This window comes from Liolophura sinensis, unplaced genomic scaffold (genome assembly GCF_032854445.1).
Source record: "Liolophura sinensis isolate JHLJ2023 unplaced genomic scaffold, CUHK_Ljap_v2 scaffold_15, whole genome shotgun sequence".
NCBI classification, from domain to species: Eukaryota; Metazoa; Mollusca; class Polyplacophora; order Chitonida; family Chitonidae; genus Liolophura; species Liolophura sinensis.
The window spans coordinates 298752-315043 of record NW_027017954.1 but is presented as its reverse complement, the minus strand read 5'-3'; the positions used below and the strand labels follow the sequence as shown (position 1 = coordinate 315043).

General features: G+C 38.9%; 2 protein-coding genes across 2 annotated transcripts in view; both read right to left on the bottom strand.

Annotated features, from left to right (window-relative positions):
- Positions 1 to 4957: 4957 nt before the first annotated feature.
- The window catches only part of LOC135481298 (receptor-type tyrosine-protein phosphatase mu-like), a 179620-nt gene continuing 168285 nt past the window's right edge, over positions 4958 to 16292 (bottom strand). The window contains exons 20-21 of the mRNA XM_064761145.1: positions 6557 to 6692; positions 4958 to 6054 (exon numbers count right to left, since the gene is read on the bottom strand). Coding sequence (XP_064617215.1) covers positions 5953 to 6054; positions 6557 to 6692 — 238 coding nt within the window. The 3' untranslated portion in view covers positions 4958 to 5952. The remainder of the gene's footprint in view (positions 6055 to 6556; positions 6693 to 16292) is intronic.
- On the bottom strand, positions 8018 to 16178 carry LOC135481292 (receptor-type tyrosine-protein phosphatase kappa-like). The gene is made up of 6 exons (XM_064761138.1): positions 16073 to 16178; positions 15583 to 15682; positions 14524 to 14597; positions 12710 to 12844; positions 10291 to 10413; positions 8018 to 8098 (listed from the first exon to the last, which is right to left on the bottom strand). Exons 1-6 carry the CDS (start codon positions 16136 to 16138, stop codon positions 8018 to 8020), a joined length of 579 nt encoding a protein of 192 aa, XP_064617208.1. The 5' UTR covers positions 16139 to 16178.

Sequence of the window (16292 nt, the reverse complement as noted above, 5' to 3'; positions counted from 1 at the left end):
TAGTTCATTCATAAGTTGCTGCTTAACACCGTGCTCAAGAAGTTGTTTAGTATCGAAATTCGAGGACATAGGGTTATATGTATAGGACATGCATTAAACCCTCTACTGATGACATGAAAGAGCTTGGTTTTACAATAATCACAGAGTTTCTCAAGAACATACCCTGCATATATAGAAATATGATAGCCACACGTGGAAAACTTGTAACACTTTTAACTGATAAAATACGGCGTTTTGTCAATTTGCCTCAGTCAGGGCTTTGTTCTGTTCTGTTCGTGTAAATGCATAAATAGTAGCAATTTAAACAGACCTTAGCACCATGGCTTAAGCAGAATTAGGTATAAAATGCAGTACGTATATATCTGTGGGATGTCTGTCTGTTACGATGTGTATTACTCAACATTGTCGTGGGATTTAAAGAAAAGAACAGAAAGTCCCAACGAGAAATCTTATTCGGGCCTATATCTGTAGGAGGCTATCTGTACCGCTTTTCTCACTCCCTGATGGTGCCTTATAAGAGAAAAGGGCAAAAGCAATTATTCCATTATTGATAGTGTAAATTATCCGTGTTAGGACAGTACCATACCAAAGGGTCCTGCATTTATGGCGTATACATACCTCCCATTGCAGAATTTGTTAGACACTGTGTAAAATATGATGACTTCGATCTACGTCGCCAGTGTTTAATTAAAAACTAGTGTGTCAAGGACACATGAAACGCCTTCATCCGCTTCGGGAGCGGTAGATGCAGGGTCAATTCTGGGTCGAGTCACACCTAAGACCTTAAAAGAGGAAGTTGTACCTTCCTCGCTGGGAGTGCATCATGTGCAACGACTGGTTGACCCGTATCAGTAATGGCTCGCGCGGGAGGCTTACTTGCCTTCGGTAAGGCGTCTCCTAGCTCTCACTCACTCACTCACTCACTCAAACGCAATCACTCTAAGTCTATAAAATTTTGTGATATTTACAACACTCTTGCTGGCAAATATGGACACAGCGTTCAGGGTCTCTGGGCACATCAGCCCTAGTTGTATCGAAGTCCGCTTATGGCCCGAGGCCAGGGGTGTATAAGTACCGAATTGGGGACTGTATAAAGCTTCAGGATTGTAACATGAACAAGATGATTTTATGAACAGTTGCAATCTAAGCGTAACTTAATGACCCAGGAACCTTTCATCAATGTGGTCGCTGCTATTTCAAGTCCAGCCCATGTTAGCTCCCTCTACGAACGTACGTGGGAAGGTCTGACAGCAACCTGTGGATGGCCGTGGGTTTTGACGAGCTCCGCGCGGTTTCCTCCCACCATAATGGTATTCACCATAGTATCAAAAAATATTCTTGAGTGAGGGGTAAACACAAATTTATGGGTAGAAGAGCTGACTGCATGGCCTAAACCACAGCTCTCTGCCATGAAAGCACCTGACTCACCTTTCGACTTACAGCCGCCTGCCGAACCAGCCAAAGCTTGGGTGGTGACTTCATCTCGTTAGTCATTGCTGAGATATTGAGCAGATTAAAAGGTCCAGTCTATGGGCAATCTATGAAAATATACTAAATATCTAAGCCGTATGAGTCAGTTTCCGTCTTCGCAAGCCATCAGATCCTATTTTTATAATAACCACCGGTCGCGAACCAGCGACAGAATAAGGGAATCTCCCGCGATTTTAACCCAAATTGACAGGTCGTAACTTGTTGTCGGTCGTCAAGTTAGGCCGTATCCATTACATGTTCCCCTGTTACAGAATGATACTGTTTTTTTCGTCGCACATTTTAGAGAATGGTGTTACGGTACATCTAATATAACGTGTCTTTCGCATGGCGATCCAGCACTATAAATATATCGGCACTGGAGGCGACCAGTTACAAGGAGACACCGTGTAACATGAACGTGTGATATGAACGACATGGTGTTGAGCGAACAAATAGGATAAATCCTAAGAAACAACGGGATCCACTCATGTTTGTGTTCAAGCCCGTCACAAATTGAACTTTATCTTTGTTTAACAATTGTGATTCACAGCGTTTTTTGTTGTTTCGATATCAAAGATTTCACATTCAATAATAAGAAATGTAGTTATTATATTGTAACCTCGACAACACTCAAATAACGATAGTTGCTTTTGTGTCACTAGAATCAACACATCACTAAACAATGACGAATAATAACTTTAATGCGAATACTGAGTAGCCATAGGCGACTAAAAGATGGAATATCAGAAACCATACGTACAGTTACATGTACAGACTGATAAATAGTTAAAAATAGGAATCAAATTTGGATCAATCAAAACGGCTAACAAAGTTAAGAAAAAAAAAATGTAAATAGTGTGCATATACCGCCAGCAGGCCAGTTTTTATCGTGTCAATAAACAGCCCAATTTCAGCAGTATTTGTTAGATTTGTTCTTCAAATGTAAATATCAAAAATATATCACAACGTGAATTTAGGGATTAACAACTATCTCTTACATGAAAAAATAAACCTTTATAATAGCTAAAAACAAATATACTGTTTCGTTAAAAGAAAAGACCCATAAAAATCGAAGTGGGCATAGCTAAATTGTCCATTTAAATCTATGCATCAATAAACTTTCATTTAATTTTTGTTAGATTTTTGTGAAGAGAGTCAAAGGCGTTCAAGCGTTTGAATTCAAATATGGGCTTTATGGACAATACTATCAGAGTTTAGGAACTCTGACGTCACAGGAAGTTCTTCCAACTCTAATCACGACACTGAGTGTTGCAACAACTTTTTACCCGTGAGTAAGAGGTTGCTAAAATAATGTTCTCAAAAATTCTTTCCTTCTAGTGTGCATCAAGAAAAAAGGTGATGTGACGTCAGAGTTCCAAGATACCGTCAGTATGGCTCATAGAAAGCCCACCATAAAATTTAAATGTTTGAATGTCTTTTAACACTTTTCAAAAAATCTAAAAAAAATAAATGAAAGCAGTTTTACGCCAAATTTTCAGTTGTCTGTATGGTGAAACTTGCTTCATATTTTAATTTTCTTTCAAACAGCTGTTAAATAACTAAAATATATACTAAATGAAACACAGATATCAGTAACAACCCACTCAGTTTAAGGCTAGAAAGTACATTTATATTAAGAGCAGCGTACCTACAAGTAACTTGTTCTATACACATGGCTTTAGAGCAATACAAAACATTACCAACATGGCGTAAAATATTACATCACAATATAAACAAAATGACATAAAAATTAGGTTCAGCAAGACTTCAAGAACGAAAGTTTTACACCTATAACAACACATTCATTAAGACCTGCAGAAAGGCATCTTTACAGCAAAAACAAATATGGTCAACATGACCTAAATCCTGCACAGCAATAACAACGCAATAACCATGACCTAAATCCTGCAACTTGACAGCAATAACAAAACACTATCAATATGACTTAAATCCCACACCTATGCAGTAATAACAAAGTAATAACAATGACCAAAATCCCGCACCTGTACAGCAATAACACATCAATAACCATGACCAAAATCCTGCACCTGTACAGCAATAACAAAGCAATAAGCATGGTCACAAGCCGTATTTGTACCGCGTATACAGCAATAAAGATGACCACAAAACTGTGCCTTGCACTCCAATAACAATTGAAGAGCATAGCCCAAAAGCGTGTCTAGGGCCTTTGTCGCTGAGTTGATTAGCGCGCTAGCGCAGCGTAATGACCCAGTGGCCTTTTACCAATGCGGTCGCTGTGAGTTCAAGTCCAGCTCATGCTGGCTTCCTCTCCGGCCGTACATGGGATGGTCTGACAGCAGCCTGCGGATGGTCGTGGGTTTCCCCGGGCTCTGCCCGGTTTCTTCCCACCATAATGAGGCGGCCGTTGCTTAAGTGAAATATTCTTGAGTACGCCGTAAAACACCAATCAAATAAATAATTAGATAAGACCGTGTCTTTACTCCAATACCAACGGATCCAGCACAACCTATAACCATGCCTTTACTGCAATAACAACAGACACAACATGCTCTATAGGGGCCTACAGTGTGACATTACAACAATAAAAAAATCGCCAGGACTAAAAACATCTCACCTTTATATCAATAACATCTCATCCAGCATGACTAACCCGAGTGGCTTTACATTTCGCAAAACCTTTACTTGTTATAAAAATTTGACCACTCCAGTTGTAAATAATATAAAATCGTCACACAACACACTAATAAGTGATAAGGTAAATAAGTGATTACTAACCTGTATATTTTAAATGGATTTACTAGGTTTGTTCTCGTAAATATTTATTTATGTATTTGCTTGATGTTTTACGCCGTACTCAATACTTCACTTACACGACATTAGACAGTTTTATGATGGGAGGAAACCGGGCAGAGCCCCGCAGGAAACCCATGGCCATCCGCAGGTTGTTGTCTGACCTTCCCACGTAAAATTCTTGTAAATAAATTGAAGTATCAAAAATATATTTCAATGCGAATAAAGCAATTACGATGCACATCTTTGTGAGAAGTAAACGTTTATAATAAGTATCTGAGAATATGTCTGTGGCATAAAAGCACAAGTCTACCAATAGCAACAAACTGAACAAATTGAAGGTGGAGAAAACAAGAAAATACATTAACTTCAGATAAAAGAGTGCGAAAAGTTAGTTGAAAATGTGGGCTTTTTAAAATTTTTCTTTTAAAGAGAAAAGGAAAATATGTTTTTTGTATTCTGGACCAGTTTTTGGTATATATAGTCTTTGTGTGATAATGCTTTAAATGAGGATGTAACACAGGTGTATTCAATATATTTGCACTAGAATTTAGTCTTTTCAGCTAAAAAAATGTGTTCAACCTGGATTTTGATCATATTTCTATATATATATATATATATATATATATATATATATATATATATATATATATATATATATATATATATATATGTGTGTGTGTGCGTGTGTGTGTGTGTGTGTGTGTGTGTGTGTGTGTGTGTGTTCGGATATAAACAACAAGTCAAGTAAATGTATTAGACAGGCATCACATCCTTATTTAGCACATTATTATGTAACGATAAATACCAAAAGGTGGTCCCACACACCCAGCATACAAAAAAATATTGTAAGACCATATTTGCAGATAACTTTTAACGCTCTTCCATCTAATTTTGACATCATTGTTATGTTTTCTTCCCCTTTCAACCTAAGCAATACATTTACGGTGATGACGGCATAACTAATTTGTTATATAATCAGAGTTTCAAATCAATAAAACATTCAAAATCGTACATTTATGAGAAAAACAAAAATAACCAAAACCCGAAAATTTCGTAGCAATATAAGCATAAAAAAGACCTATAAACAGTAAAGTTACACCATTAACATAACTATTATCATGACTTTATTAACAGCACAGTCATCACGACCTACAAAAGTAACTTTACACCAATCACCGCACTATGATCATGATCTGAAAACGAAAACTTACACCAATCAAAACACTATGATCATGACCTAAAAAGTGTATTACTAAATCAATAACACAATCATCATGATCTAAAAAGCGTAAATTTACACCAAACATAGCACTATCATCATGACCTAGAAACCGCATTATTAACTCAAAAACTTAATCATCTAAATGACCGTTACAGGAACAAAGCATATTTACAGCGATAAGCACACAATAGTCATGATTTGAACGCATTTTCACAACAGTTACAACACAAACTTCACGTCCTAAACCCCTACCTTTACAACAACAACAAAGTGAGCAGCAAGCCCAACACAACACAGTTTTAATCAACACCAACAGAATCAACAGTGACAAACCATTGACATAAAAGCTCATCAGTTATGGCATAAAGTTACACAATTATACAGCACTGAGGCCACAGCAAGTTTGGCGAATGGAAATAAGAAACAGTTTTGATTAATCCAGTCATAGCGTAGAAACTATTAGTGGAATCTTTGCTGAACTTATTTTACATCGCCTCCAAATCTGTTGTCATTGGTCTGAAATTAGCGTAGGTTTGGAAGTTGTCCAGATATCCCATAACGACCTGGTGGATGAAGTTAAGCTGACCCTAAAAAAAGGGTAAAGGATGAAAAAGACATATTGTAAATGGTAAGCAATCTGACCATAAATGGGGTAGATGAGGGCGAAAAAAAAATGACAGATGGCAAATGGTAAGCAAGATGACCCTAAAATAGGGTAAAGTCTAAAGAAAACAGGTGGTAAATGACAAGCATAAGGTTTGAAGCACATGAGTTTCTGATTTTTTGACACTCAAATTCTAAATGCATCTACACCATATGCAGCATGAAGACATTAATCAGTCGACGCATGGTCCTTGTCTTTCTCCAGAAGTCACTGAGCATTGAAATAGACTCATAAGCGTAAGGTCATAATTATATTTGTGTTATTTTTATTTGATAATTAGAAGTACTGTGGTCCATTTAGAGGTCCACTTTTAGCAATGGTACCAGCATTAGTACATCATTAAAAGGAAGACTATCACTCATATGCTTTATACGAAAATGACACTGATATAGTTATCTGTTTAATAATGTTATAAGTAATCATACCACATCTGTTATAATCTCCGGTCTGTTGTTCCTCATCTGCTTTATAGTCTGTAGGATATTGACGTTCTGGTCAACCTTCAGTCTTTCTAGCACAGTCCAAACCACGCAGAACAACCCACTCTTTGTCACGCCATCCCTGGGTACAATCGGGGCATATATTATTTTAATCATACACGTAAGCCTGTATTTCTTCATCATCAATCTTAAAAGCAAGTAATGCGCACTCACCACATGATCATATAATTTATATTATACATATGACATTAATTTACGGCTAATTTCTCATCTTTTCGTTAGGTTTGTTGGCTTACATACAAGTAGGGTGGCCTTTTACAGTTGAGTTTATCAGTTTTGTCTAATTTGTTTCTGTATCTGCGCTGATTCGCTTTAGGAAATATGCTTCATTCTTTGTTCTTAACGATCATTTTGTAATAGTAAAATCTATGAATCATTGTAAATCACTTAACATATTAAAAACATTCGAATGCCACAAACAGGCCACCCTTTAAGGATAAAGTTTACATTCCCAACCAAACGAATATCCAAAGTGAGATAAACATAATTAAAAACCTACAGCACAGAGAGTAAAACCAGAGGAGCGAGGACAGTTAGATAGATGTACAGCATAGAGAGTAAACAAGAGCAGCGACGACAGTGTTAAATCGACAAATGGTCACCCGGTGAAATTCGGCCTTTTGTTAATTTACCTCATTTGGGGTTTTACTCTAACAGTTTATGTAAAGGCCTAAATAGTAGTAAATTACACGCCCTCCCCTCCACTCCACCCCCCCCCCCCCCCCTCCCAACTTCCCACCCAGCACCGTCAAATACTGTACATGTAGCTTGGAAAGTTGTGGGAGCAGCTATTGTGTAAATGGGTTATTGGCAAATGGTCTGAACTCGTTATTGCCCCTTGTAAATATGAAAAGGTTTGGCCCAAATACTAAAGTCAACAAGCTGTAGACTCGGGCTATCGTACGTAAGAGTGCAAACTGAGTCATTATGAGGGCTTCATCATGATTACATAGGTAACCAGGACAGCCGTATGCAGACGGCCCATCGTCTCAGAGCATAAACTACGTCTGTCTACATACGGTTATTTTTGTTTACATAAGCTAATTATTTCAAAATCTGATTTTGGCTTTGCTACATTTTATATGGAGGCCTCGTTTTCAACAAATACTAAGCATTATTTACATTTTAATACTATATGAGCAAAAATCCTGAGGTGTCTTTGCCTTATAAAATACAAAAACCCGCTACATTTCTCTGGAGTAAGAATGCATAATTTTGCATGTTATAGAAGAGAATGTACAATGGCAGCGGGCAGCTGTCTACCATAGAAGAGCTCTATTGACACACATCATATACGAGTGAGTAATGCTTAGCTAACCTGCAATGAAACCAGTACAGGTCCGTCGCCAGCCTTATCTCGCCACATGTTAACACTCTGCAGTACAGTCAAAAGCGTTGGTATAGTCTCCAGTGTTGGTTCACTCGTGAAAATGGGCAGCGGAATTGTCTGATGGGCTGAGGTGCTTTCTGGAAATATTCATCAAATTCGATCATAAATAAAAATTTACAGTATTCATCAGGATAATGTAGAACGTTCAGGAAGACTCTGCAATTAAAGTGTGTAAAATACACAGTTTCCCCTTGTGATGTACACATGTACAGCACAGGTTCCTTTACGCTGTGAGTGCAGGGAGGAGTCAGTAATTGTTTCCTCCCACTATCCTGTGCTCATTGCTTCAGTCATGCCAGTTTCCTGTAATTTATCCATGCATACCACCTTATAGGTACAAGTCATTTTGCCTTTTGCCCTTTTGAATGGTGTTTTCATACCTGTGTGAATAGTTTGTCATTTGAATAACTTGCCGTGTGAAATGTATTATATTACCTAACTTGTTTGTTTTGCAAAAAACATAGCTTAGATTTATCACCATTCTATATTACTTCCTTTCCCTCCGAGAGTCTCACGGAAGTTCAGCCTGGGCTAAGTCTCTATCCGTGTCTTATGTATTATTTTTTTTTATAAACATAATAACATAAATTATAATGAATTATAGACTCAGTTATTCCTGTACTAACATGACACCACTGATCGGACTTATATCTGTACCATTCTTTATCGTGGGTTTCACCTGGGCTCTGCCCGGTTTCCTACCACCATAATGCTGCCGACGTCGTATAAGTGAAATATTCTTGAGTACGGCGTAAAACACCAATCAAATAAATAAACAAATGAAGAATGCTATTTCGGGAAAATCCCTGTCGGTGAATGAGACTGAATCCACATCTGGCGTGATCTAGCGCTAGGTTCTTGTGTTTTGAGTGGCCTCTTTGCCAGTGAAATTCCTTTCGTCTTTCCATGATCGTTGGAAACTGCTGACTGCTTTTCTTTGCATGATTGCGTCCTATTTTGGTATATTATATATACTTTCTTAGTTCTCTGGTGGTTTGTGTTTGTGTCCTTTTGGGAATGAGCCATGCGATTATTGACCCTGATCGTCCATTTCGTCCAACGTCCAACAGTTGCTACACTATAGGCTGATAGTCGTAGTTTCGCTATATATTGGACACGAAGAGATATGCTTTAGATTTTACACCGTATTTTTTAAAAAATTAGGACCAAAAGATTTAAAAGCGCTCGACAAAGAAAAGAATCGATTTTGAATTTAACCACAGCGTTGCTGTTTCAAAACATTACAATTCTTTTTGGTATAGGGTTATAACATCCCACTGGTTTAAAGGTTGTGGTGATTGGTCATGTTTTATATATGTTGTTATGAACTAATTTTCTTGGTTACATTATGAGACATTCTTATGAAGGGTTCACTTTTTATTCTGATGTGATCAGTCCATAATGTCTAGCCCAAATTTGCCCTGTGACCGAAAGTAAAAATCGACAAAATTTTTGCATGGGGATGATCAATTTCTATTCTTTATTTTCAGCTGCAACGCGCATTTGTGTTGGTGAAGTGTATTCAAGCTGTTGTTGGAGTTAGTATTCTTCCTGTTCTTAGGCGAGTTATGTGTATGCGTCGCAGATTGTGACAAGACATCGGGCATTCTTCTTTCTTTAAATAAAGGTGTTATTACAGTTAGATGTGCACCGCCAAACCCACGAACAGCCGCTGACTGTAAGTTGGCAGACCTCCCCACGTTCCTCCAGATATGAAGCCAGGATTGGCTGGACTTGGAGACCGAATTGGAGAGAGGCTTCTGAATCAATGCGCCGTGCTGGCGAGCTAACTTCCACGGCCACGGAGGCCCCGGTTTTGTTTCTCCTTTTCTTTTTGGCCATTCAAAAATGTCGCACGCGTATAAACTGATTTTTTCAAACTTTTGTACAGTACAGTATATACGTGAAGATCGTGCACTTAGTTCAACGGAGACGTTCAGTTCGGGCTTGAACACTGGCGTTGAAAACCGTTATATGCTTCTCTTTTCATGAACCCGTCCAAATGTCTGACTTAATACATGGACAAAGCCCTTTGTGGATTGTGTTAAGGGTTCTTTTGGGATTTGTTTTAAGGTTGTTGACCGGGAACCATCATTTTGTTTGGGGGGTGATGTTCTGATGCCCAAATCCAGAATATGAACTTTCAGTCATGAAAAATAGCCACTAATATACCACTAAGATAACAGACATTTTCTTTTCATCTCTGAATTAAAGTACTCAGAAATAATTGCCTTTGTTTGACATACTCTAGAGTATAGAAGGGCTTTACCTTGTCTTTGTGGCTCAGTTCGTAAGTCCAAGTGGAGAATTCCACTCTCTGGTCAACATCTGTCACCTCCACCTCGAACGGGTTAAACGTTTCCTTCTTATCTGTCCAATACACCCCAACATTCTGTGTGCAAGAAAATAAAGTATAATAAATTTATGTATTGTATATTTCACTTTTTATTTCATGATGTAATCTGCAGATTATTACTGGCCACGGCATCATTAAGCGATCCTAGATTTAAGTCAAATGTTCAAATCACTTTAAAATTTTTATTTTCTACGTACCAAGGACAAACTATTACTTGACAACGTAAATGATGGGCAAGTTATTGTAAAACAAATTTCATCTAAAATAACGGAAAGGAACATACCAAATATAATGATTAAAATTTTAAAAAGTCTAAGATCGGTTCGTGATTCTGGGGCCAGGAGTTTTACACCAATGTACAATTGTATCAGGGGACAGGTTTTATGGGTGGGAGAAACTTGGGTACCCGGAGTGAGTACTTTCTCACTCATGCATAAAACATCAAGTACAGAGACAGCCTTAGGTGTGCCAAATTTGGGAAATCCAAATGATCTCGAACTAATTCCAAATAGCGCTTATTACCATCATGGCACTGGAAATATTGGAGGCTAAGCAATCTGAAATGTCGTGATGTTAGGGTTCAGTTGAGTGAAAACCTCGGGTGTTCGACAGACTGAACTGTTATTGCATGTATAATAAACCAAATAACAGTTTGCCGCGCGCATTTTTTCGCTGCCTTGTAATTCTCGATAGTCACACACTCAGAATATTCTCAGCATTGTATGTAACACTTTGTGGTCAATGTGACAGACTACCTATATGTATGCACCTCATCCCCTCTGTTGGGGTCTATCGCCTGGACAACTTTCATTGTGACAAATTATCTACTTATCTCCTGTTTTGCAAGCTATCAATAATGTGCACAACTTTCATTGTGATACATTACCTACCTTATTCCCTGTTTTGGGCTTCCTTTATCTGCACAATTTTCAATGTGACACATTACCTACCTTATTCCCTGTTTTGGGCTTCCTTTATCTGCACAATTTTCAATGTGACACATTACCCACTTATCTTCTGTTTTGGGGAGCTTCCATAATGTGCACAACTTTCAATGTGACACATTACTTACTTATCTCTTATTTAGAATAAGTGATTGAGTGCAAAGGGGTTTGACGTCGTACTGAACAAGTTTTCAGCCATATGACGACGGAGGAGTCCTTAGAGTGCATGTACGTGTAATGTGCCTCCTTGTTGAAGCACAGATTTCCACCGCTCCTATATCTGGTACAGTTTCAGTGAGACGACTTAAGCCGGGTGTATGTCGACCTTGCGACTGGGAACAACTGGGTTTTTGGCAACTGGAAGCAACTAGGACCAACTGGCACCAACTCGTGGCATACCGTTATGGGCACAAGTGGCCAGTGAGACAGACTACCTACCTTATCCCCTGTTTTGGGAAGTCTTTCATTAACTGAACAAGCGGTCAATGTGACAGACTACATAACTTATCCCCTGTTTTGGGAAGTCTTCCATTAACAGAGCAAAAGGTCAATGTGACAGAAGACCTACCCAATCCTTTGTTTTTTCCATTATTTGCATTTGCACAGCCTTGTGTCCGGCCGTCTCCCATGATCTGCGTATCTGGTCAATTTGACACAGTACCTACCTTATTCCCTGTTTTGGGTTTCCTTTATCTGCACAACTTTCAATGTGACACATTACCTACTTATCTTCTCTTTTGGAGGCCTTCCATAATGTGCACAACTTTCAATGTGACACATTACCTACCTTATTCCCTGTTTTCGGTTTTCCATTATCTGCACAACTTTCAATGTTACACATTACTCACTTATCTCTTGTTTAGAGTGGGTGAGTGAGTGAGTGAAAAAGGGGTTTAACGTCGTACTGAACAAGGTTTCAGTCATATGACGTCCGAGGAGTCCTTAGAGTGCATGTACGTGTAATGTGCCTCCTTGTTGAAGCACAGATTTCCAACGCTCCTTTATCTGGTGCAGTTTCAGTGAGACAACTTAAGCCGGGCGTATGTCGACCTTGCGACTGGGAACAACTGGGTTTTTGGTAAATGGAAGCAACTAGGAGCAACTGGCACCAACTCGTGGCATACCGTTATGGGCACAAGCGGTCAGTGAGAGAGACTACCTACCTTATCCCCTGTTAAGGGGTATTCCATTAACTGAACAAGCGGTCAATGTGACAGACTACATAACTTATCTCCTGTTTTGGGAAGTCTTCCATTACCAGAACAAAAGGTCAATGTGATAGACGACTTACACAATCCTCTGTTTTTTCCATTATTTGCATTTACACAGCCTTGTGTTCCCAAGTCTCCCATGATCTGCGTATCTGGTTAACTTGACACACTACCTACCTTATCCCCTGTTTTCACGCGGTCCAACATGATAATGGTACTGACTTTGTGATCACAGACCAGACGCCAGAAATCCACGACCGTGTTGGGTAGAGGAGTCTGAGTTAGGATAAAACTCCTCTTCTGTTTGTATCCCTACAAGTAAAAAACATCATTTTCATTGCACCAAAGTTACAAAAAACATCTGTAATTCCCCAAGGGTAAATTCATACACGTCTTAACCCATTCAGATTCCCGCTGTTTCCAGCAGATAATCCTGGCAACAAACTGAAGGCAGAGGCCATTTCGTGAATATGAAATAAGTGGAACTTGAACTTGATGAAATATGGATGGATATTTACAATTATCGACAGTTCAGGAGTTTAAAACTCTTAGGACTCTTGGCATTGTACATGTTCGGTACACTCCTAGGAAGGTAGTAATCGACTGTTTTCCGAAATGTTGCTTCACTTCCTGCTAGGGTGACTACACGAGCGAATACAGTTATCCAGTTCAACTTCTACCACAGTAGCGCTTTTCGTATTATTACTTTCACTCTGGCAAGGTGATGCTGTACTGGCTAAAGGATTTTAGGCTCAGACCTCTGCATGTTCGCCAGGATATGGCCGAAATATTAGCGATATGCCTTAAGCCATTATCATTCATTCATTCATGTACGCGTTTCCAGGCAGCCACATCAATACTTTTGTCAGCAACCTGCAGATGGTATTGGGTTTCCCCCGGGCTCTGCCCGGCTTCCTCCCGTCATAATGCTGGACGCTGTCGTACAAGTGAAATATTGTTGAGTACGGTGTAAAACACCAATCAAATACATAAAGGAATAAATCACTACTTAAGGATCTCTGAAAGCTATCACGAAGCTATCTCAGACTCAGGTCAAAATTTTAATAATTAAATTTGGTACGTTACTTTCCATTATATTAGTTGAAATTTATTTCACAATAACTGACCGAGAATTTAAGTTATCAAGCAATATTTGGATCTTCTTACATTACAAATAGCAACATTAAAGTGATTCGAAATCTTGACTTAAATCTAAGATCGCTTCGTGATCCCTGGGCAAGATCTTGGTGTGATTATTGCTGACTTCATATACATCAACGAGGCTGCTAATTAAAACTTGCATAAAACAGATCTAAGTATCAAATGCTCAGTGGGAAGCGGGGTATGTCCCAGGGCTGAAGATGCTCGCTTTCAATTCGCTAGGATATGTGATATTCTATAACAGTTTTATATATTTGAGTTAGGTTGTATTTGTGAAATAGAGTATAGTGTCGTGGAGGCAATGGAATAAATCCTAGGTTCATGTGACCAATGGAATCAGGCCTTACCTAGGCCTTGATATGCATGCTACGCAAGTGTGTGTCTGGATCAAATCCCGACCCCCGCAATTTGTAGGAGCCTAGGGACAATAAATGGCCCAACAGTCGACGAAGAACACTTGTCTCCCAACAATATCTTGTACATATATGTAGTTGGCAAGTCCGTCGGCAACTGTCAAGGGTTGATGGTTTACCACGGACACTCCAATGAATATGACGTTATATAACGACGAAATAAATGCATAACTTGTTAATAATTAATTAATTTGAAAAGACTAAGACTAATGATATTGACATCTGATCTAGTCTGTCATGTGAAGGAATCATAATTATATGTGGTCTTCTATGTGCAGCTAGAAAGGATTAATACACCGGTTTCAATTTTAACTTAGTGTACCGTATTCATACCTTTGTGCAGTCCCTTGTAGTTCATATTACCTTTCCACAATTGAACATACAAACCACATTGTAGGGTCCCGACGAAGACCTTACCGGAAGATATACAGCATTGATGTAGTCGTTAGATCCGGACACTGGCGTGGACAAGTATGGCCTGCAGCTATCAACTGAAATACAAGAATCACTGGTTTACTCCAACGAAGCAGCTGTGCTGCAGCAACGTGTTATTTGCAACATATATTACGCAGTTTACAGGTTTCCTTCACGTACCTGACTGTTCATGAGGCTTAGACTTCATAAATTCCAAAGACAGAACCACGAACAACGTGGGTATAATGTTGTAACACTCTCAATACAGGGATAGAAAAAACAGTCCTTAATCGCACCAACTGACGAAAAAGAATGATGTGAAGTGAGAAGGTACAGGGGCTTGATGCTAACCAGGTAAGTGTCTGAGCTCTTTACCGGGAAACGCCGACCCTACTCTCGAGCCCATTTAAGGCGAGCTACCTTTCTGGATGCTCACTGTCAATGTATATAAATTTGGGGCATTTCCGCTAATCAATAATCAAGGGAAGAGAATGTGACTCATAGGAAGTTTGCATGCCAACCATTTGTCATTGTGCCTTGAGTACTGCTGATTGTCATCTGGATGTCAGTGTTATCTTTCACTCTAGGAATTCACGAGGATCAGTGGATCTACCTCTATATGCTGAGACTTCCTATTGAGATTGTGTGTGTTTGGAAAGGTGTTGTGTCTGCTCTAATCTCCAAAGGAATGTATATTTTGTTGTTACCTACATTGTTTTATATGTTGTATACATGTTGTACTATATAGTCTAAGACTAGACTATTTTATTATATGTATTTAATTTATTTAAAAGTGTTCGGTTATTACTGTCTTGGAGATGAACAAGTCATTACTTTGCAGATTGACCTCTCTGATAACGATACCTTAACGGTATACGCTGCTGAACAGCGAGATGAGCTATGAGTTTTCACATACTTTACAACGATGTTTAGAGGGCACATGGAAACGGTGTCTAACACATTATTAAATCAGAAGTTGATATCGACATACAAACCCTGTTAGGTGTTTTGGGAGTGTAGCTCAATTGTCAATGAAATATTGCTTTGTCACAAAAGACTTACGGGCTAACAATTTGGAGTATCTGTTCTTGGAAATGTTGTCCGGATGTCTGGCTGATTCCACTTGCATCTTGTTCGCGGGTTGTGAGAGTTCCCGGAGGACCTAAAACGGACGGCGATAACTTCCATTTTTAAATGTTCTATTCTATTTGAACACATTGTAAAGGGATGTCGGTCAGAACAACTTCATCACAGACCCACGGTAGCCATGAATAGACTATCTGTGTAATGTGCCACGTAATTCCCAATATATATCTATTTGCTTGACTACAGTTTTACGCCATATTCACGAATATTTCACTTTATATACCACGGTGGCTTAATTTATTTATGTATTTATTTGATTGCTGTTTTACGCCGTACTGAAGAATATTTCACTTATAAGATGGCGGCCAGCATTATGGTGGGAGCGGTGGCATAAATGATAGTAAATTTAGAATTCTAGTAGCCTCAACAGTTTGCAAATATTTCTCATTCTATTTTCGCAACGGACCTCAAACTGTGCGGCCATCTTGGACTGTCCGGTCTCGGGGTCGACAGTGCAAAGGTCAGAGTACATGTTGGCAAAGTTCACAGATGGAATTGAACTGTTCGCTGAATTTCAAGGCTTCTCCAGGGCTGCGTGTAGAAGAACTCGTACTGTTCCTGGTTAACATAAGGGCAATTTTTTTGTACTTTAGCAGAACTTTCCTGCAATGCATAATGTTAAATCA